The sequence below is a fragment of the Cryptomeria japonica genome, chromosome 7 (genome assembly GCF_030272615.1).
Source record: "Cryptomeria japonica chromosome 7, Sugi_1.0, whole genome shotgun sequence".
In the NCBI taxonomy this organism is placed as follows: Eukaryota; Viridiplantae; Streptophyta; class Pinopsida; order Cupressales; family Cupressaceae; genus Cryptomeria; species Cryptomeria japonica.
In genome coordinates, this window is record NC_081411.1 from 443,665,489 (window position 1) to 443,689,808 (window position 24,320).

Here is a 24,320-nt window from a genome sequence, read left to right on the forward strand (position 1 = left end):
AACGTATTCTAATAATTCTATTATCATATTTGACAATTATTAATTCATAATTTTTATTTCCAATAAATACACAATCTAATTGTGTAAGACAACATATAATTCTATTATCATATGTGACAATTATTATTTCACAATATTTATTTCAGTAAATATACAATCTAATTGTGTAAGACAATATATGATTATAATAATAATAATAATAGTAGATCACTCACAAATTATAAACCAAAACGTTGAGAAAAATCAAATGCTCCGATCTAAAAAGCCCGACTGTTTAATTTCTTCAAAAGCGTCGTCTTCCTGTTCAATGATAATCTCGACCATGGCTACAAGCGCTTATGATAGTTGACAAGGACTCTGGGATGCACTGGATCTTCGGATGTACGGAGATAGAAAGGGTAGCAAAGTGATGAAGATCAACTTTGTATCTTCTTTACACAGATCCATGTCTTCGTGGCATTTACTCACAATATTATTATTGTTGTTGTCTCTGCAACTACGATTGGCGTTAGGCAGCTTCACTCTGTTTGGACCCGCGAAAAAAGCAGAATTACGGGACCAAGTGCGACAGATGTAAGCCCCCCCCCTCCCTCTGCCGCCTCTGTTTTATTGTAATAAATCATATGATTCTGTTTCACTGAATTCTTTCCGTGATGCTTTCTAAATCATTTATTGGGATACGTCTGTTCATCACATGCAATTTCCTCTTTTTATTCGTTTGATAAGTCTTTATAAGGAATTGCATGTTGTATGGTTTTTGGCTAAATATACCTATCTGTCTGCTAGAGGAATAGTTTTGCGCCAGATAAAGGTTGTTTTTTGCATACTTTTAGAGGAATTGGTTGTGTTTTCTTCGTCGATAAGATGGAATTTGGTAAACACAAAATGAATTGAGGCAAATAAATTCGTTGAAACAAAACAGTAGGCATTTTGTTTGTTGTTCGAGATATTGGATGCCCCAAATAACAAGCATTGTGCTGGTTGTTTAAGCTCTTCCAATGAAATTATTACAGAACACATATAATATAAAGGAACAAAAATATGGTCCAAATTAAAATATATGCAAAAGCATGTGCTCCTCTCCAAGGGCCAATAGATTGTGCAATAAGTAATCCAATTTTGAGATTTTCCTGTGTCGAATCTGTATTTGGTTTACCGTACACATGGAAGTATGAAACCCCATCATTCCATGGCATGTGTTAAGATACTTGGCGGAGTTTGAGCCAACTTGTAACAGCTTTGATAGTTAGTTTTAATTGTTTCTCACTGGCAGTTTTTGGAGGACAGCTCAACGCGTCATAGCGATTCTACTGGTATATCGTATTTCAAAATCATCTCGGGTAGAACAAAACAGGGAAGCTACACAGCAGACCAGCAAATTACAAGATGACAACCAATAAGCAATGGAACAACATGGTCCATTCTATTTTTGGCAATAGAGGAAGGCCTTTGTTTTCCTCTATTGAGTTTTACTACGATGGTGAGATTTTGACCGATTCTGCCCAGTTAAAGAAAGCAAGCTTTTGATAGTGTAAGATCAGAAAGATTGAAAAACTCCAGCATTTTAGTGCAATGCGGAACAACCTGATCCATAGCCTAATTCTTGCAACAGGGGCCTTTGTTTTCCTCTCTCGAGTTTAACAGCGATAGTGAGATTATGACGATTGATTATCTGCTGGGAGATGACGCTACCCAACTAAAGAAAGCAAGCTTTTGTACATTAAACATATGAGTAGAGGCATGTAAGATCCATAAAATTGAAAAGCTTTTGCATGGTAATGCAGCACAGGTTGCAAGCGATTTCATTGGGAACTGCAAGATTCAGTTTTCACACATATAATTTCATCACAGGTTTTGCTGTTTAATTGTTAAGCCAGATGTCCAGTTTATCTGATTGCTAGCACAAAAGATTCAAATATTTATTCCTTAATAATGTGGTGGTTATTTAATACCCATTTTGTGGACGGGGAAGCTACATAAAGCAGCTTAGGGAAAGGAGAATTCTTAGATTAGGTCAGCCCCATGTCTGAATGGGTATTGGAGACTGGAGAGTGATAGATTAGTTATGGAGAATTCACCAACTTGGTTAGATGGAGGACGAAGATAATGACATCCCTAAGCAACTACAATTACCTGCATCCACAGAGCAGACTCAATATGATAAAAACGTTAGGAGTAGGACATGCTAGTGTAGGGAACCTCCATTAGTGAGTTTTAGCCTCTTTAAGAGGTTTGAAGGCCGTTGGTGTTAGATTTGCTAGTTTAGCTTCCATATTTGTGTTTGCACTCACAAGTCTTAGTAACTGTCAACACAGATGATCAAGAATTGCACTTATGATGATTAATTGTATATATTATTAATTCTTAGTAAAAAGTATACATGAATGATTTCAGATGATAATGGAATATCTATTTTAAATATTTATGTCAAATATGAGAATATATTGTTGTGTGAATCTGAATTGATTACTTAGTTATTTTGGTGCAAGTCAGGGAAATTTAAGCACTTTAATGTTGTTTTTTCCCAAAATTTTCTTGCAATTCTTCTTGAGGTGACCTTCACTAATTTTTTCTTGGGCCATGATTTGGATGGTTTTTGTTGCAAATGGAACCAGTAGGCATCAAAATTCTTTGAATCATATGTATGAAGGCATGGTAAATTGTTTAGCATATTGGACTCCAAAATGCACATTGTGCCCTTTCAAAGAATAAATTAGAATCAATGACAGAATAATGTAGTCTTGTTTATAACGATATTTTATAATGAGTTTCCAAGTGTATATATAATCTTATCTTGTCCCTAATGGGTTTATTAGGACAGGTTGGCCGCGTGAATCATATTTTATTGTTTGAGTAGTTGTTATATAAATATTCTATATTGCTTCTTTGGCTCATCACTGTCTCTTTTAAAGATTTTATTTAAGGTTCTTTTCAAATCTGGCTAGTACCCCATAGACACTCTGATATGCCATCAATTTTCTTTTGTTTCTTAACTTTCTTGTAGTATCTTCAAGCACAGGTTTGTTATCTCTTGGTAGATTAGCTCTGTAGTATTTTATGTATTGTGTGAACTAATTTATTTCTTGAGAGATGATATTTACAACAGCGTATTGGATCAAGATTTTCTATTTGAGCTGTCTCTAATACAGCTGCAGGAAGAGTTTACTGTGTGATAAATAAATTATATTACAGGGAAAAAAACTGCAATGGTGATGTTGGCTTTTTGTTTCTTGTTCTAATACTCATTCTTTGATATATGACAGGTTCTACCATGCATATGACAACTACATGCAATATGCATTCCCGGTTAGTCTATTTTTCCTTTTGCCAAAGGGCGGTTTGGCCTTCACTCATTGATCATCTCTCAAGCTAACTGTGGAAATTGTGCTTATGAGAGTCTTTCCTTCCTGTTTTTGCCTTGTTGTTAGATACTTTAGCATTGGTAGCTGCTAAATGCTTGTTTGCAATCACAGCATGATGAGTTAAAGCCGCTCACAAAGACTTTTACAGACTCGCTGGGAGAACTTGGAAATCTTAAGGTCCGCATTGAGACTGTTCAAACATCAAACTTAAACCACCATATGCATTCTTTAAAATCTTTTTACAAACATACCAAGTCTATTTTCATTCTTAGTTTGATACTAGTATAGGGCATCAAATAGTCTAAACAAAAGACTGGAAGCAATCTGATTTGCTGTCTTTTAATATTTTGCAGCTTGAACGTTTATCTGAACAGTACAATGGATCAGCTTTGACTCTTGTTGAATCTCTTTCCAGGTATATTGGCTTTTTGTGTTATAATAAAAATCTGACATGTTTTAAATATCTCATACACATCAGGCAGTTGTTCCAATCAACATAATATATTTCCAAAAATGATCACAGTATTGTTTTCTAAAGAAATTAGTGAAAATTCACAACATACATAGAAATGTTGTTGATATTGGCCTCAAACAATTTGACTTACCAACCATAGTAAAAAGGCAATGATGAATGTAGATATGCATTTCTTTGGACAGCCCATTCAATACATATGAACTGTTAACTAAATCAGTGTTGGGTTCAACAATTAAGGGAAAAGACAAAATAAAACTGTATTTTTGTTTCCATTTTAATAAAAAGATTGAATGAAACATGAATTATTGCCCATAGATAAATGCTTATGTCGCTTTGAAACATTTCCAGCAAAGTATATCGATATGTATTGTAAAATTTGTGTTTAGGTTTTAACAAAATGCCGAATCATCCCCCTATTTAGACTTGATGCAGACAAGTCTTGCTGCCTTGACTACTGCAAGTAAACTGCAACTGGATACACAAAAAAGATACAGCAATGTTTATATAATGATCAGACAGATAAAGAAGATTGAACACAACATATAAACTGTCAATATTTCCCTTTAAATCAGACTAGAAATACTAACAGATCTCTCCTATCTTCCCAATAAAAAAATTCTTTCTCCCTAAACCCAGCAACACTCTCTTGTAATAAACAGAATCTACTATCCTAAAAAAAGAAAAACTCTTAAATAAATTAGACTAGAAATTGTTGATTTTATGGTAGTGCTTGTTAACCACAGGCAAACATCAGATCTATTGCCTTCCCAACCATAGATGATAAGTTCTTATCGTCACCCCCGAGCACACTACATGTCCTTCATGTTATTGAATTCACGTCTATTGATGCAATCATGACCTTGCATATATATGAATCAATACCTCCTAATAGACCTCAAGTCGGTCATATACTTTTGGCACCAAGGATAGGGTCAGACCTATATATTACAAGTTACATATGAGTCTCCCTTAGTGGCAAGTTACATTTAACTTAATCACAAGTTACACACAAGTGGTTCGCCCAAATAAGGCCTGTCCCAAATTAGACTCATACAACTGAGATATCCAAATGCCAAGGCTGACAGGCCACTTGGCATTTTGTGCACTAGGTCGGCCTTAGGGGATCCGACCTAGCTACACAACAACACTCCCTCTTAGTTAGGGAGGATTCCTTCTGAATAACCAAGTCACACAGTGACTACCACCATGGCTACTCCCATGACTAATACGTTCACCATAGCTACTCCCAGAGGGTGAACAAGCACATCATGGAATTTCTTCCATGATACCCACCATACCTATTCGCAGAGGGTGGGCTCACCATGCCTACTCGCAGAGGGTGGAAGAGGGCTTTCACCTCAATCTTCTCCCAAAGAAGGGTGCATTACCACCATGCCTACTCGCAGAGGGTGGATCCACCATACCTACTCGCAGAGGGTGGAACGAGGGCTTTAACCTCAGACTTCTCCCAGAGAAGAATGCATCTCCACTATGCCTACTTGTAGAGGGTGGAATGAGGGCTTTCACCTCAAACTTCTCCTAGAGAAGAATGCATCAACAAGGGATTGCACCTTGAACTTCTCCCTCACAGAGAATAATTCATTAACAAGGGATTGCACCTCAAACTTCTCCCTCACAAAGAAGAACTCATTAACAAGGGATTGCACCTCGAACTTCTCCCTCACAGAGAAGAACTCATTAACAAGGGATTGCACCTCGAACTTCTCCCTTATAGAGAAGAACTCATTAACAAGGGTTTGTACCTTGAACTTCTCCCTCACAGAGAAGAACTCATTAACAAGGGATTGCACCTCTAACTACTCCCTCACAGAGAAGAACTCATTAACAAGGGCTTTCACCTCAAATTTCTCCATCACAGAGAAAAATGCATTAACCAAATCTTCATGATGACGTGGCTCCCTCTGAAGCTGAAATGTCAAGCTCCCTTTGAAGCTGAAATGTCATGCTTCCTCTGAAGCTGAAGCGTCAAGCTCCGTTTGAAGCTGAAATCAATCTTCTGACCTCCTTGTCCAAGGTTACTTCTGACAATATGTCAGACTCCCTCTAAATGCTGATTCTCCCTCTGCGAAGAAATGCAAGCAATCTTCCTTCCTTGAATGCAATCTTTGATTCATCTTGTCTTTTATAATTTTGCTCAGCAATGGAATTTCCATTCACTTGGTTTGATCACACCGAAGCACCTAGTGATGATTTGATGGCTGCGTGGCCTTTGGCCCTCGCCATCACTCATCATCTATCCACAATATCTGCTCCATGCATAGCTTAAGCATCATCTGAAGAACTGCCTTTAATACCATTCACAGCAAAGTGACGGACCAACCACATAAATGAGACAAAAATCCACTTGTAGCAGGTTGTGCCAGAATGCTAAGTTGCAGTGCCCATCCTAGGACAACCATCAGATGATCTTCAAGAGTGACATAAGTAAGAACTTGAATAACTGGACCTTCAGTTGCAATATCATTTGATTTGCAACCCCATCCAATTATGTGTATGCAGGCTTCAGTGAAATGAATGCTTCATGTGACTCTCAAAGCTTCTAGGATGATGTGAGAGCTGTTGCAAGGCGTTATTGCACGAAGGCCTTCTCCATCATTCCTGATCGTTAGGTTCCTCCATTCGCTTTCGTCCCCATACGCACACATTTCACATTTCACATTTATATACAGCTTAATGTGATCATCACAAAACTCGCCACTATGCTGCTACTCGATCTCAACCTTCCATTACACTGAGCAGTCGATAGCATGCGTATTGACTCATGTCGCTTCGTTGAATCCTCAGAATGCTTGCTGCCACCTTGTCGATGTCTCTAGTCACGAGCGCCGTGAAGTGAGCGATCTCCATAATTTGCTAGTAAAATGTTACGATTGCCAAAGAGAATCCTCCACAACATGTTCTCCTCCCCGAATGAAGAATTCGAATCTAGAATGTTAAAACGGACAGAGATGTCCATAGCGACTTCACTTACTGTCAGCATTTCGATACTAGGCTTGGCGACTTTCAATGCCAAGGCATCGGATTGAATCTGTCATTGAGTACTAATGACAAATCTATGGCGATCATCGGCACCTCAACGGTCATTACTCGCCATAGAGCATATGCAATGCTAATGTCTGAGTTGAGAGGCTCGGGAATTGACTTTTGCCTGCACTTAGATTTCTCAGTCTGCAAATTACTTTGATTGAACTCCCTCAAAAGCACAGGATCTACCTTCAAGCGTTTAGGCTCTATAGAAGGAACCCGCTCTAATACCATGTTGATTTTATGGTAGTACTCGTTAACCACAGGCAAACATCAGATTTGTTGCCTTCCCAACCATAGACGATAAGCTCTTATCGTCACCCCCGAGCACACTACATGTCCATGTTATTGAATTCATGTCTATTGATGCAATCATGACCTTGCATATATATGAATCAATACCTCTTAATAGACCTCAAGTCGGCCATATACTTTTGGCGCCAAGGATAGGGTCAGATCTATATATTACAAGTTACATATGAGTCTCCTTTAGTGGCAAGTTACATTTAACTTAATCACAAGTTACACACAAGTGGTTTGCCCAAATAGGGCCTGCCCCAAATTAGACTCATACAACTGAGATATCCAAATGCCAAGGCCAACAAGCCACTTGGCCTTTTGTGCACTAGGTCAGCCCTAGAAGGGATCCAACCTAGCTACACAACAACAGAAATACTTCCAGATCTCTCCTATCTCACCAATAAAAAAATTCGTTCTCCCTAAACCCAGCAACGTCCCCCTGTAATAAACAGAAACTACTATCCTGAAAAAGGAAAACTCTTAAATAACCCACTACAGTAGTTGCAATTCCACAAGTTGCAGTCACAAACAAATCTCCTAAAAATAAGTGAATGGCTAAAGCTGATGGTAAGTGGGAACCAATCAGCAATTAAAGGTTCGTTACATTATCATCCCCATTTTTTCAAAATTTTGAACCTCCTGGTTCAAAGAACTTAGGAACCTAACTGCCATGGTTTGCCCTTCCATCATGTTAGGTACTTCTGCAATTTTTCACATAATTTGTTCCTTTGCTTCCAGGGCTATAAATTGTTCTGCATTGCCAAATTGTTCTCTTTCTTTTTTCTCAACTTCTTGTGGGCTTAGACCTACCTCTACTTGTCCTCCTCCATTGAAATCCACTCTAGTCTTTGTCATCACTTGTCCAACCTTTTATTGCACCTGCACATAAACAATCAAAAACATAAATCAAGTAAAGGGATTAAAAAAGTCCGATAGGCGCTTCCTCCTTCCCTGCATTTTGCCATTTAGGTAGGATTTCCAATTTTTCTATGTAGCTTGTATCTTTCCATGGCTTGTTTCCCTATTATAGACTATCGGGGAGTCCATATTCCTCTTCATCTATATTTGCTGCCATATCAGCTTTTGGCATGCTCACAATTTGTGACCAACCTGGACTCACCTCAGACTTGGCAAGCTAATTTTTGGCTCGGATTTGGACTCCATGCTGAGACTCGGCAAATTGAAAAAACCATGAAATATAGATATTTTTAAGGATTTAAAACTTGTTTCGTGCACCCTTTACTAAATAAACTTTACAAACACAATAAACTAATCAAATAAAGCTACTTTGACCATATACAAGTATACATTGATCACATGAGTATAAAAAGTAAAAATGAATTTTAATTTTTAGCTGAACAAAGCAACATTGTTAGAAATATAAAATTATAAATATTGTCAAATGTATACAAATCTCAAGGATCATAAAACCATGGGATCAAAACAAATACCAAAACTGAAAATATAAGTCTATGGCTCAAAGGAGCTTGCATCATATGTCCCAAGTCAATATCACAACAAGTCTTACATGGGCATCTAAGATAAGTCCTAGATGATGTTTCAGTCATGATATTTGCTTGTGTCTTAGTGACACCAACATCCAAGGGGTCTCCTTTGTTCTGGTAAAAACTTAATGAATTAAAGAAATGATCGAATGACCATTTAAAGAATTACAAAACAATGTTTCCATAAAGAAACAAATGTTCAAAAAAGAACTAAAATGTACATTATGTTACAATATTGACCATTAATAATAATTTATAAAGATATTATTCTAATACCCTCCCTTAATGGTCAATCTGTCTACTACACCAAGTTGCCCCCTAAATTTTACAAACTTGTTTGGGCTCAGAGACTTGGTGAGGATATTTGCTGTTTGATCCGTAGTTGGAACATATAGCAATTGAACTGATCTGTCTTCAACCAGCTTCCGAATGAAGTGACATTGAAGTTTAACATGCTTGGTTCTCTTGTGGAAGACCAGATTCTTGGCCAGTTTGAGCACCCCTTGATTGTCACAGTAAAGGGGAGTAGGACCTGCTTGAGACATCTGCATGTCTGAAAGCATCATCCAAAGCCAAATTGCCTCACAAGTTGCCTTAACTGTTCCTCGATACTTTGCTTCTGTCGAGGAAAGAGCCACCGCCTGTTGCTTCTTGCTAGTCCATGCGACTGCACCAGATCCCAAACTGAAAACATACCCAGAGGTTGATTTTCTATCATCAACAGAACCTACCCAATCTGAGTCTGTAAAACCAATAAGTCTAGGATCGTGACTTTTTCTGTACAGAAGGCCAAAATTAGAAGTGCCCTTCACATAATACAACACACACTTTGCTGCTACCCAATGATCAACCTTGGGGGCTGTCATGAAGTGTGAAATGTAGCTCACTGCAAAACTGAGATCAGGTCTAGTAGCAGTAAGGTAGATGAGACTACCCACCAGTTTCCTGAATGCTGATTCATTCACCATAGGTGAATCTAATTTGGCTGTCAGCTTCAACCCTTTCTCCATAGCTGTGGATGCAGGTTTGCAGTCTTGCATCCGAAACTTGTCTAGCAGACTGCGAGCATACTTTGACTGAGATAAGAAGATACTATCTTCAGTCTACCAAACTTCAACACCTAAGCATTAGTCTAGAAGTCCCAAGTCTGTCATGTCAAAGGACTGACGCAAACTCTGTTTGATCTGATTGATCAAAAGTGCCAAACTACCAGTGATAATCAAGTTATCAACATAGACAACAAGGAGAAGAATATCGCCACCAGTGTTTTTGACATACAAATTAGAATGAGATGGATTCATTTGAAAGCCATTATCTGTCAAGTATTTGTCAATCTTAATGTACCAAGCTCGAGGAGCCTGTTTGAGACCATAGAGTGCTTTCCAGTCTGCACACCTGGTGTTCTTTTCCAGCAACCTTGAACCTGGAGGTAGCGTCATGTAGACCTCCTCTTGCAACTCACCGTTGAGGAATGCTTTCTTAACATCCATCTGATGGACTTTCCAACCAAACTGAATTGCTAAGGCAAGGACGAGCCGAATTGTACTCATCTTGGCTGTAGGAGCAAAAGTCTCCTCATAGTCAATGCCTTCCTCCTATGAGAACCCCCTAGCAACGAGACGAGCTTTTTACTTGTCAAGGGTTCCGTCAGCTTTGTACTTAACTTTATACACCCATTTGTAGCTAATGGGCTTCTTCCTTGGGGGAAGATTAGAAAGGACCCAAGTGTTAATCTTCAGAAGACTATGGTGTTTAGCTTCCATAGCCTTTTCCCACTCAGGAATTCCTTTAGCCTCAGAATATGTTTGAGGCTCAAAAATACTATGAATGTTGGCCATGAGAGCAAAGTTGATTGTATTTTGCTGCTTGCTCTTGTTTTTGGAAGATCTACCCTTAATGAGTTCATCAGGATGAAGATCACTTATGGTCTTAGCCCACCATTTAGGTTGGAGAGTAAATGAACCAACATCAGGTGCAGGAGGAATAACTGGAACAGGATCTAGAACAAGTTCAACAGGAGGACGATCAACATCATTCGGAGGAAATTCAGGTAGTGCATCATCAAATTCAGAGTCTGCATTCTCCCTCTCAGGTAAGGGACTTTTAAGGCGAGTTCACTCTGACCTTGATGTAAGGGACGAGACCTAGGAGGACACTATGCATTTAGCCAAGGTTTGATTTAGCAACTTGAAGCGTGACCGGATAGTACACAAAAACCCCAGGAATGATCTAAATAACCCCTAATCACTCAAGTTCAATTGACCTAACCTCCTTCACTCCACCTTGAGGAGATCCACCCGACTTGATGACCTTTGAGAAACTCAATCCCTTCAATGCAAAGGCTAAGACACTAAAACAACCAACAACAAAACTAAAAGAGCTAACCCTAGAAAGCAAAAAGTGGGGGTCTTCATTTGTAATGGGGTGATGTGTGAGTACCTCACAACAGGGACGTTTCTTAAAAATTTGAAAAAAGGGGGTGAGTTGGGGACATTTCCTACCTGTCCCCACATCCCAAAAAATCCCCCCATGGGGCACAAGGTTATTTTTGGCAAGGGACATGTCTCTGAGGAGCATATTTTCAAACCTTTTTGGCCTTACAATTCCCCCTTCCATCCAAGATATATATAGCCTAAAAACTAAGAGGTCCAAGAAAGACCAAGGTCAACTATAGTCCGAAGGTAAAACGCAAGTCCAACAGCACACTATTTAATGCTACCATACAGAAGCACTCCTTACAGTTTCCAAGTGAAGATGTTCATGATGTCTCATGTTGGTGCTCCCAGAATTTCAATTTGGCCAAAGGAAATACTAAACAGAAGCCCAAAACAAGTAGATACTCTATCAGCATGCCTTTCATGGCATAACAAGCTAGCACACATTATAATTGGGCTTTATTCAATAATGGGTGCATGAGACAATTCTTAAATCATTAAAAATCTCTTAATTTCAAGGGTTTTTTTATTTTGCCGAGTCATTGCCGAGTTGTTGCTGAGTCATAGCCGAGTCACGAATCGAGTCGGCCTTGCCGAGTCCGAGTCTGGGAACTATGGTATAGACCATGATCCTCGATGCCAACAACCACAGTAGTGTGAGTCGCACGATCAACAATCGAACACTTATGTGAACTGAATACCACATCAAGTTGAGGAGAATGCTGCATAAGCTAGCTCACGGAGAGAAGGTTCAATTCCATGCCAAGAACGTAGTATACATTGAGGAAAATGAGATTCCTCCCACCAGACTGAATCTGAACGTTGCTGTTGCCGACAATAGTATACTCTTCACCTCCTTCAAAAATGATTGAATTAGTGAAAGGAGAGAAGTCTATGAACCAATCATGCCGATGAGTGAAGTATCGAGATGCACCGGAGTCTATGTACCAAGTAGAAGATTTCACACGATCTGCAAGATGTTTCGCCATGAAAGCGTAGAATGCAAATTCTTTCTGCTCTTAGTGCTCTGCTACATTGGCCTCAGGTTGAGACCCTCCTTGCTTCTGCTGTTCGGAAGCTATTCGATTCCAACAGTCCTTTATCAAATGACCAAATTTGTGGTAGTACTTACACTAAACTTTCTTCTTCTTTGAGCTATCCTGAGACTGAGTGGGGCCTTTCTGCTGAAATGACTGAGATTTGCCTTTATCCTTGTGAAAGGATTTGGCTGTGAAGGCTTGTTTGGTGGAGGACGATGTGGCACTGCTACCAAACTGTTGTTTCCAACGGTCCTGCTGTAGAAGTTTGGTGCACAAATTGGGAAACTTTAAGTCAACATTTGTTGAAGTAATGTTGAGTGTTTCTATGAAGTGCTCATAGGATTTAGGTAGACTCTTCAAGGTGATTACTACCATATCCTCTTCCTCCATTTTTCGACCAATTGCTTCCAGTTGATCCTGAATGTCCTTAATCTTTGTCAGATGCTCCTGTAAGGACATACGCTCATCCATCATGATAGAAAATAGTTAGTTCTTCAGAAAGAATGCATGGCTCTTGTCTGATGTCTCATGGAGATCCTTTATAATAGTCCAAATCTTTGCAGTTGTCTTGTTGGATGGCACTTGAGGCAACTGACCATCAGTAATAGAATTTTCGATAAGCATGACTGCTTCTCGGTTGTGCTTGTCAAACTTATCTTGATCTTGTCCAGCTGTGGTAGGACGAGTCTCTTTACCCAGAACGAGATCATTGAGGCAACAATATTCAAAGATCATCATCATCCTCTGCTTCCATTTGTTGTAATTTTTGCCATTAAATCGTTGACTGCCTTCCAACATTATGTTGGTCAAAGACACCATTCTGCACATTTTTCGAGGCCACGAAAAACGAGAATTATTGAAGAGGTGAAAAATTGTCTTTTTAAGGGCATGAAACTTGAGGCATGAATCCCAATGCAAAAACTGAGGCAAATTTAGGTATAGACTTCGAAAAAAGAATGAAGTACGACTGACACAAATCTCAATGTACAAAATTTTGATAGACCCATAAAATTTTGATGAAGACCCAAAAATTTTCGTAAAAAACCCACAAAGAATTTGCAGGTTAAAATTTATTCCGACAAAAAAAGCAGAGGGTTTTCTACAAAACCCTAGCCGATAGAAAATAGGTTACATTTTCTAAAAAAAAAATGAAAAAATCGGCAAAGATTTTTATTAGAAGACGTGAGCGTAAAAGAAAACCCTAGGTCATCAAAAATAACAAATGCCCAATTTTTTTTTTGAAACCTACAGAGGAAAATTCGTAGGTTGAGGGCACAAAGAGGTTGTGAAAGTTGCAGAGGCCGTGGAAGAAAGCACGAAAATTCATGCAGACCCATTAGAAGTAGAGAAAGGTAATCAAATCCGTTGCACGAAAAACAGAAAAAAATGGTGCTCAGAATCGCAGCACACGAAATCCGTCACGCACGAAGAAAAAATGTAAGAAATCGCACGAAGAAAAAATGCAAGAAATCGTGCCCAAAAAACACAAAAAAAGATCATGATTTATTTATTTTTACAAGACACGTAGAAAGACGACGTCGCGACAGACAAACAAGCAATCACTATTTGAAATAGCGTCAAAACACAAAATCGTGCCCAGATCGTGGTGCAGGTAGAAGACAAAACCACGAACAAAAAAGACGAAGAAATTATTTCTGCCCAAAAAAAAAAGTTTTTTAGAAAACCTTAAAAAATTTCTTTCGTTTTTTTTTGAAAAAAAGATTTTTTTTCCCCTGCTCTAATGCCATGTTTTGGTAAAAACTTAATAAATTAAAGAAATGATTGAATGATCATTTAAAGAATTACAAAACGATGTTTCCATAAAGAAACAAACGTTCAAAAAAGAAACTAACTAAAATGTTCATTTTGTTACAATATTGACCATTAATAATAATTAATAAAGATATTATTCTAATATCCTTTTGCTTTGTCTTCCTCCTTTTCCATGGCTATCGCCTCTTCCTCTGCGTTTTGATCCACTTGATCAACCCATGCAAAGTCATCATTGTTGAAGACAAGATCGTCAACCTTGGTGATCCAATTTGATTGTGAATCAACCTCCTTTAAAGTGATTAGAGACAAGTCAATGCCCAAGTTTTGTTTGTGATGGAGGTAAAGGTTGTAATGAACATACACAAGATCATCAACCTTTGCATTGACAACCTATTGTGCTTTTTGGAGTGTATGTGCTCAATTATACTCCAATTGCGGTCACATCTTGAAGCACTACATGGTTGGCTCAAGACATGAACGACAATTGTTTGAAGATTTGGCACCTTAGCACCAAACCTCTCCTAGCATGTATCTAAAATGAGAAAATAAAAATCAATTCTATTCTGTAACTTTGAGTTTCACTTTCAATATTAAGTTACTAGTGTAAAATTTGTAAAAGAGAGAAGTATAATTTTAAATTAAAATTATGCCTATGCTACAAATGTGTTCGAGTTGCCTTGCATATTTTCTTGCAAAGATGTCTCTTTTTGCAAGCCTGAAGATCTCTATCTCATTGATTATCTTTGCTCCAATTAATAAATTAGGTGCCATTCACTCTACGACTGTGTAGAATTCACTCAACATCTCCTCATTGGCCTTGAAATATGGGCAAAGTTGGAATGCGAGATTGAGAAAGTAGGTAGTTGTATGTAAAGGCTTGTGAAGTTGAAGGTGCCATCGTTGATCAATGATCTCCCATATGGGACGATACTTATCTTCAACCCCTAAATAAAAAGATCTAATGGCCTCTTTCGCACTATCCATGTCCTCATATATGTAGCTCATTGCGAGCTTCTTTCCATTAGCAACTCGTAAGAGAACAACTAAAGGCTTTGTGAACTGCAATCATTGTGAAACATAAACATAAATAAGTGTGAACACAAATATGCAAATGAAATTGAAATACAAACAAAAATATAATGAAAGTGACCTTTACAATCTCCTTGGCTGGTTGCCAAAAACTATGCTCATCAAAGATCCAATCAACCACGTCAACCCTTGCATTGGTCTTTGAAAAATAATTGAATGAATTTATTCATGAATATACAACGTATATATAGAGAATTACAAGACGGTTTTCTAAAAAGAACGAACCGTTAAACTGAAGCTAAAAAGCTTAAAAAGCAAATTAACTAAAAAGCTAAGTTTGTCTACTAATAAAAGAAGCAGTAGTTAAACTAAATTAATTAAACAAACTAAAAGAATTAAATGACGAACTAAATGACCATTAATAGGACAACTAAAGTTAACGTAACTAAAAAGAATTAATTATTCTAATACCTTCCCTTAATGGTCATTGTATCAACTAACTACCCTACAGAAAACACTGCAAGTCTTTTGATCACAAACGCAAGAACACTTTGTTGCTGCGGAGACCACCCCAGGATCTGCAAAGTGTTAATGACCAAGATTACCAAAATCCAACCAACCTAATGTTGGTATTAGAATAATATCTTCAGTATATTTGTTTCTATTATGTTTAATGGTCAATATATTGTAAATCTTGTATAATTAGTTTCTTTCTAATTCCGACGATCGTTTCTTATTAGAAACATCGTGTCTTGTAACTCTATTTAATGATCGCTTTGATCATTAGTAAATACATCAAATTTTACCAATTACATTTGTAATATGGTATCAGAGCAGGTTTTTAAAAATTTTTTGAAAAATTTATTATTCTAAAATTTTTCAAGAAATTTTTTCCGGGTCCCGCATTTGAAAAAAATCGTGGGTCTGTTTGGAAATTTTTTTTCTACCCACGTCCGTGTACCTATGTCTTTTGGGTTTGCATGCGATTTTTTGCTCATGTGTTCGTGTTTTGGGCGGATTATCTGTGACAATGGCGTCAATTTTTTCTTTGTTTTGTCGGCCCGAGCCGTGACCCGCGCCCTTTGTGTTGTTTTTTATTTTTTTTAATTTTTAACACGCGATTTTATTTTTGCGTCTGTATTGAACGCGACGTTCATTTTGGCGCCCGTATTTCGGCCTGCGCGATATCTTCTTTGTGACTTTGTTCATGTTTGGCAGCGACCATTCTTTTGCGATGCGAAGGAGTTTTTATTCTGTGCTGTGATTCTCTGTAAAAATCGCGGATTTTTTTTTGGTGCTCGTTTCTCTTTTGCTCGCGATCTGGGTATTTTTTTGGCGGCGGCTAGGTTATTCTGCATCATTTTTTTTCTTCTATGTGATTTGGGTGTGTCTGCAGCAAACATTTTTTTCCATGTTTTGCATTTTGGATTTGTAGATTTTGCACCCTGTTTATGTTGCCTAAGGTTTTTCATGAACCCTCTGTGATTTTTTTGTGTGGCTAAGATTCTCAGAAAAATCATTTTCACAAATCTGTCACCTAGGTTTTTCGTCAGCGTTTCTGGGTACTTGTCAAATTTTTCTAGTCCTCCAGAAATCCGTATATTGGGATCCGTGTTGGCAAATTTCTTGAAATTTGCCTCGAAAGCAGTGCTCGTATTCTGCCTCCGTTTTCTTGCACGTGTCGCGTTTACGCGATTTCACGCGTTTTTTTGCCTCAATATTCATGCCATTACCTTGTCAACTAGCTTTGACCTCAGTTTTTAGCAATGGCATCTTTGACAAATATTCTGCTCGAGGGCAGTCACAAATTCAATGGCAGAAATTATAACACCTGGAAACAGCGAATGCTCATCATTTTTGAGTATCGCGTTATTGATCAGTTAGTTCTTGGAAAGGCCACCCGTCCCTCTGCAGTAGGTCCTGACCAGACAAAGTTTGATGAATAAAATCGTGAAGCAGTCATGCTCATCAAGCTCTCAGTGACTAACGATCAACTTCCTCAGATACCTTCCGGCAACACAGCTGCCGAGATATGGGAGCATCTCAAGACGCTGCATGAAACGTCTGATAAGAGCAGAGCCTTCTTTCTGAAGAATATCCTCTTTTCTATTGTCATGGATGAGAGGAAATCTCTTCAGGATCACCTCAATCGGATCAAGGAAATCCGTGACCAGTTGGAAGCCATCGACCGAAGAATGGAGGAGGACATGGTCGTGATAACTTTGAAGAGCTTACCAAAGTCCTATGAGCATTTTGTTGAAACTCTCAACATCACCTCAACTGGTGTTGATCTGAAGTTCGCTGATCTCTGCACTAAACTTCTGCAGCAAGATCGGTGGAAGCAGCAGTTCGGCAGTGGTACTAGCTCATCCTCTTCAGAACAAGCATTCGTAGCTAAATCCTTTCAGAAGGATAAAAGCAAATCTCAACCTTCCCAACCCTATTAGCAGAAGAACTCTGCTCCGTCTTCAGAAGGCTCGAAGAAGAAAAATGTTCAGTGCAATTACTGCCATAAATTTGGTCACATGAAGCTTGAGTGCCGTAAGCGCTTGGCTGCACAGGCTAAGCAAAGTAGTTTACAACTGAAAGCACATGTAGCAGAGCACACTGAGCAGAGCGAGTCTGCCTTTTACGCCTTCATGGCTAAAAGACCTGCAGACCAAGTCCAATCCTCTGCTTGGTATATAGATTCAGGTGCCTCACGCCAATTCACTCATCGCCGAGATTGGTTCACTGATTTTCAGCCGTACTCAGATTCAGTTATCTTTGGAGGAGGGGAAGAGTACACCGTTGTCGAAAAGGGCAATGTACAAATTCAGTCTGGCGGGAGGAAATTAATTTTCCTCGATGTGTACTATGTTCCAGGAATGGAACTCAACCTTCTCTTAGTCAGTCAAATTCTGAGACATTCTCCTTGGCTAGCTGTGACCTTCAGTTCACATCAGTGCAGTATCATTGAACGGGAGACTCAGATAACTGTTGCTGTGGGTCTTGAGGATCATGGTCTATTTAGACTAGTTGATTCTGGTGATTCCCCAGACCTCGCCATGGCAGCCAAGCGCTCCTCTGTTAGTACACTCTAGCATCAACGGTATGGGCACTTGAATGTGCACTATCTTTCTCAGCTTGTTGGGAAGATCTTGTCATTGGATTGCTAGAAATCCAGACCCAAAACCTTGGAGTTTGCGGAGCATGTCAGGCTGGCAAGCAGCATCGGACTCCATTTTCGGATGGCGACTCCTGGAGAGCCTCTAAGGTACTACAACTGCTCCATGCTGATATTTGTGGACCTATGGCTACTCCTTCTGTCACTGGGTCTAGGTATTTTCTACTTTTTGTTGATGATTTTAGTAGAAAAATGTGGGTGTATTTTCTTCATCAGAAATCAGAGGTTTGTGCTGTGCTTCAAAATTTAAAGCATTAGTAGAAAAAGAGTCTGGTAATTATATTGTAACTCTTCGGTCTGATAATGGGGGAGAATTCTGTTCTTCTGCTTTCTCCCATTTTTGTGAACAACATGGCATCAAGCGCCAACTCACTTCACCTTACACCTCTTAGCAAAACGGTGTCATTGAGCGGAGAAACCGCACGATTAGCGAAATGGCTCGGTCTATGCTTGAACACAAGAGTGTTCCGAAGAAATTTTGGGCTGAAGCAGTTAATACTGCAGTCTATCTTCTTAATCGGTCTCCTACTGTGGCTGTCAAGAAGAAGACTCCAGAAGAGGCCTGGTCAGGCCGCAAGCCCAGAATCAGTCACCTGAAGGTTTTTGGCTCCACTGCCTTTGTTTGGATCCCTGATGCAAAACGCACCAAGTTGGATGCCAAGAGTCAGAAACTCATGCACACCGGCTACAATGATAATCACAAAGCCTACCGCTTGGTTGATATTGAGACAGATCGTGTAATCCTTAGTCGGGACATGGTTTTTGATGAGGGTCGAGGGCCATTTCATCTCTCTCCTCCAGTTGTGGATTCAACGGATCCACCTTTGAAGCCTTCAGACTGGGGTGTTCATCTTCCATTAGGTCCACCTAATGGGAGGGTTCCAGCTGTTACAACTCTTGCACCTTCACCAGTTCCTTCTCTTGCAGGATCACCTAGACATGCAGCTGCACCACTTGATTTTCCACAAGATTCATCTGATCTTTTGTTAAATGAACTTGATCCTGTTGCACCTCCTGCATCTGATGTTGGCACTTCTACTCTCCAGCCTAAATGGTGGGCTAAGACACTTGCTGATCTTCATGATGACGAACTCATCGATGGTAGAACTGCTCGGAAAAAGAGCAAGCAACTTGATTATGTCAATTTTGCTCTCATGGCCAACATTCACAGTGTGTATGAACCTCAATCATACACAGAGGCGAAAGTGGGAACAAGCTATGGCAACTGAGCACCAAAGCTTGCTGAAAAATAACACTTGGGCTCTGTCAGATCTTCCTCTAGGCAAGAAACCAGTTGGGTGCAAATGGGTCTATAAAGTCAAATACAAGGCTGATGGTACTTTAGATAAGTACAAGGCTCGTCTTGTTGCCAAAGGCTTTTCTCAGTGTGAAGGCATTGATTATGAGGAAACCTTTGCTCTGACTGCAAAGATGAGCACCATCAGATTAGTCCTAGCCATGGCCGCTCAGTATGGCTGGAAGGTCCATCAGATGGATGCCAAGAGTGCCTTCCTGAATGGTGAGTTACAGGAAGAGGTCTACATGACCCAATCTCTTGGATTCAAGGTTGCCGACAAAGAACACCAGGTGCTCAAACTGGTGAAAGCTCTCTATAACCTGAAACAGGCTCCTCGGGCATGGTACATGAAAATTGATATTTACCTCACAGCTCAAGTTTTCCAGAGGAGTCCTTCTGACTAAATCTGTATGTCAAGACTATTGGCAGTGATATCATCATTCTGGTTATTTATGTTGATGATTTGATCATCATTGGCAGCTCAGTATCTTTGGTTCAGGGAATCAAACAGAATTTATGCCAATCTTTTGACATGACCGACTTTGGACTTCTGCACTACTGCCTAGGTGTTGAGGTTTGATAGCAGTCTCATGGCATCTTCATTTCTCACTCCAAATATGCCAGGGCTCTACTAGACAAGTTCTGAATGTAGGACTGCAAACCTGCATCTACACCTATGGAAAGAGGCCTGAAGTTGTCGGCCAAGTCTGGTTCTTCAGTTGAGAATGAATCCGATTTCAGGCAACTAGTTGGCAGTTTAATATATCTCACCTCCACTCGACCCGGTCTGAGCTATGTAGTCAGCTACATATCTTGCTTCATGACAACTCCTACATCAGAACATTGGGCTGCAGCAAGGCAGATCCTGCGCTATGTCAAGGGCACTTCAGACTTTGGTATCCCTTATGGACGAACCAAAGATCCCAGACTCATCGGTTACACAGATTCGGACTGGGCAGGTTCTGTTGATGACAGAAAGTCTACATCCGGATATGTCTTCAGTTTGGGCACAGGTGCTATCACTTGGACCAGTAAGAAGCAACAGACCGTAGCTCTTTTCTCAATCGAAGCTGAATATTGCGGAACAGTCAAAGCAACTTGTGAGGCAGTTTGGCTTCGACGGATGCACTTAGACATCCAACTATCTCAAGCCGGTCCTACACCCCTCTTCTGTGACAATCAAGGGGTGTTGAAACTCGCAAAGAATCCAGTCTTCCATGAGAGAACCAAGCATGTTGAGCTTCATTTTCACTTCATCCGCAAGTTGGTTGAAGATGGATCCGTCGATTTGCAGTATGTTTCTATAGAGGACCAAACTGCCGATATCCTCTCCAAGTCCCTACTTCCAGATGAGTTTGTTAAGTTTCGGGGGCTGCTTGGTGTAGTAGATAGATTGACCATTAAGGGAGGGTATTAGAATAATATCTTCAGTATATTTGTTTCTATTATGTTTAATGGTCAATATATTGTAAATCTTGTATAATTAGTTACTTTCTAATTCCGACGATCGTTTCTTATTAGAAACATCGTGTCTTGTAACTCTATTTAATGATTGCTTTGATCATTAGTAAATACATCAAATTTTACCAATTACATTTGTAATAGTTGGGCATCCAAACTAAAACTTGAAACCATGATTTTGAGAAAAAATCGGCAAACCATCCAAAACTGAAGATACAAATCATTATTTTTTTTGGAAAAAAATGGTAAAAACCCTAAACAGGAACAAAAACCTTGAAACATTTTTTGAGGAAAAAATCAAACAAAACCTTGAAACGTCGCACGACAAAACCCTAGACATCACGCGGTAAAACACTAGACATCACGCGGCAAAACACCAGACGTCACATGGCAAAACATTACTCCCTGATTTTTGAGGAAAAATCAAGCAAAACCCTCCCATAATTTTTTGTGGAGGAAACCCCCCCCCCCCCCCCCCCAAATTTAAAAAAAAAAAAAAAATTGCATTTCCTGAAGTCGTGGCTCAGATGCCACACAAACTAGGGTGTAGAAGTAACATGAAAATTGCGTAAATCGTGGCGCCCAGAAAAAGTCTGCAAAAAAAACGCGAAAAGAATAATTCCTGCCACCGTAAAAAAATCATCCTATTGCCATCGAAAAATCACGGAAGTGACAAACCCTAGCTAGAAGACAGGCCACGAAAGACCCAAAATAGGTATTGCGGAAAAACGTGAGTTGAGGGCAGACAAAATTGCGAAATTTGTTGCGATTTTCCCATGCGAAATCTTCACACAAAGCCCGCGAAAATTGCGGCTATGACTCTGCAGAGAAATTGGGAGAAACACAAACGCCCGAAAACCGAAACCCTGCAAAAAGTTTTTCAGAAATCCTAGTTGGCGACTTGAACAAAACTTGCAATTTTTTTCAGAAAACCTTACTCGAAATTTTCAGAAACAAGTATTCCCATGGAAAGAAAAAAACTTTTGAAAAAATCTCACTAAAAAAATCCACTTGGAATTTTTTTAAAATTATAGGTTATTCAAAAAAATTTAATGCACGCTCTGATAATATGAAAATTAATTGAATGATTATTTTTTATGAATATACAATGTATATATAGAGAATTACAAGACAGTGTTCTAAAAAGAACGAACCATTAAACTGAAGCTAAAAAGCTAAAAAACTTAAAAAGAAAAATAACTAAAAAACTAACTCTGTCTACTAATAAATGAAGCAGTAGTTAAACTAAATTGATTAAACAAACTAAATGACCATTAATAGAACAACTAAAGGTAACTAACTAAAAAGAATTAATTATTTTAATAGTCTTTGCATTTGATGATGTAGACTACTCCTTACTTACAAACATGTGCCTCAAAGTGGCCTTTGATTGAAGCAAGGATCGCAACATGATAAAATTGGTTTCCTCCAAGCGGGTTATTCCAGGACAAGCCAACTCTTTCTTATGTGTGAATTTTATCATAAGGTTGAGGACTTTAGTATGATTATATATATTTACAAATATTTTGTGCGTACTCTATTCATGTTTTGATTCATGAAAGTTTGCCAAGATCCTCTAATATGAGGTCAAGGCAATGAGCAACACAAGGAGTTCACAACAAGGAGGGGTGTCTATCCATAAGAATTCTACTTGCAGTAACAAAATTTGCTGCATTATTTATAACTATTTGTACTACCTTATCATTACCCACCTCAACCAAGACACCCTCGAAGACCTCACAAGGGAACTCTAACATTTTTTGTGTTTCCTGAAGCATCAGTTGACTTATAGAACATTGTGCTGCCTAAGAAAGTAAAAAAATCAGCAATTCAGTAAATTAGAAATTAAAAATCTTAATCACTAAATTAATGGATTTCACAAAGGACAATTACCCGAGGAAGAAACAAGAATTTTTTAATAATGTTCTACTTCTTCTATTGGTCCAACCATCAGTCATGATGGTGCCACCTGTTGATGTGGGAAATAATATTGCTACTCTTTCAGGTCAACACAGAATAGAATGCTAAGTATCCTATCCTCTCTTGAATAAGGAAATCCCTAGTGTTGTTTTAAATGATCAAAGGGGACAACCTCAAGGTTCCAGCTGTTAGGTCTTGACAGCTTAGGATAATTCAGTGATTCATGTATTTTGCTGGTAAACATCAAGGGACTTACGTTTGCAACAAGCTGGCCTGCATCTAATGATGCTTTGATTCTCAGACTGGGGAAACAAATAGCAAAAGGACAGGGTTTAGGAGACCTAAGGACAATGATGTTAATGGTTGGTGCTATGGGTAGACAGAGGTTAGGTTGTTTGAAATCTGTTAGTTAATGGTTTGTTAGGGCAATGATGTTAATGGTCTGTCTACAATGTGAAGATGATATCAAAATGCCTTAGTTTGAAAAAAACACGAACTTCATTTTATGTGCTTTGATTTGCTTTATTGATGGCTTTTGGTATTTATATTGAGCCTTTTCTCTGCTTTTAAAGGTGATGACAAAGGCACCGATCATAGCGCTTTAAAAAAAAAGACCCGAACTTGTTTTGAATGGCCAAATGTTTAATGGTTTTGACGCCTTGAGGGGAATGTCGGGGTTTTATCGACACATTAGGATGATTCAAAAAATATTTCTTGTTGTTCGAACTTTCTTTTTGCTTTGACTCTCTCACTTAGCTTTAGTCATTTCAGGGTTTCTTTCGGTGTTCTCATCGCCCTTTGGGAGGCGAAATAACAGATGTGTGTTAAGTTTTGATCAGATTTGAATGAGCAGGTAATTTTAAATTATATTTGTGCTTTTGATCACAATCTGATATCAATGGATGATATATATAATCCATAGTCTGACATATTTTCAATCTACTGATGTGTATGCAATCTGCCTTTGAACGAATTCGGCCTGCTACAATGAATTCGATCTAGTCACAAGTGAATTCAGTTTGCTACGTATGAATGCCGATCTGTCAATGCTGTCTATCTTGAATAATCTGTGTTCGATGTTATATTGCAATATATACTGTACTCAGAATATATAGATATATACACAGCTTATATAAACCTATCGCAGTCTTTATCTAACCACGCCTGAAACAATGCTCACCCAGATCACAATATATAATCACACTGGTCTTCACGTAACATAAACACACAGAGGTCTTCACACAGTAATATGTATATCTTCTCGATATATGTTATACACACTGCTGAATATTGCACGCACTGCTTTCTATCATGCACTCGACTCATATGTATGCACTACTCTATAATATATTTCTGATAATAACATATATGCATTACATCTTATAATACTTCCCCTATATCAATTGATCTCCTTGAATATGTGTTGATCTCCTTCGTGAGGATCTTTGGATTAGTATCTGACTGTGTGAATATATATACAGTTCACTATTCGTTCTGAAGTCTGTTGTTATT

General features: G+C 38.8%; 1 protein-coding gene across 4 annotated transcripts in view; it reads left to right on the forward strand.

The window, feature by feature from the left end:
• The first annotated feature begins 225 nt into the window (after positions 1 to 225).
• Positions 226 to 24,320, forward strand: part of LOC131030404 (alpha-mannosidase I MNS5) — a 216,246-nt gene continuing 192,151 nt past the window's right edge. For all 4 annotated transcript variants that reach the window (XM_057961233.2, XM_057961230.2, XM_057961231.2 and 1 more), the window contains exons 1-4: positions 226 to 573; positions 3,264 to 3,306; positions 3,474 to 3,539; positions 3,716 to 3,777. In XM_057961233.2, coding sequence (XP_057817216.1) covers positions 380 to 573; positions 3,264 to 3,306; positions 3,474 to 3,539; positions 3,716 to 3,777 — 365 coding nt within the window. In that variant the 5' untranslated portion in view covers positions 226 to 379. The remainder of the gene's footprint in view (positions 574 to 3,263; positions 3,307 to 3,473; positions 3,540 to 3,715; positions 3,778 to 24,320) is intronic.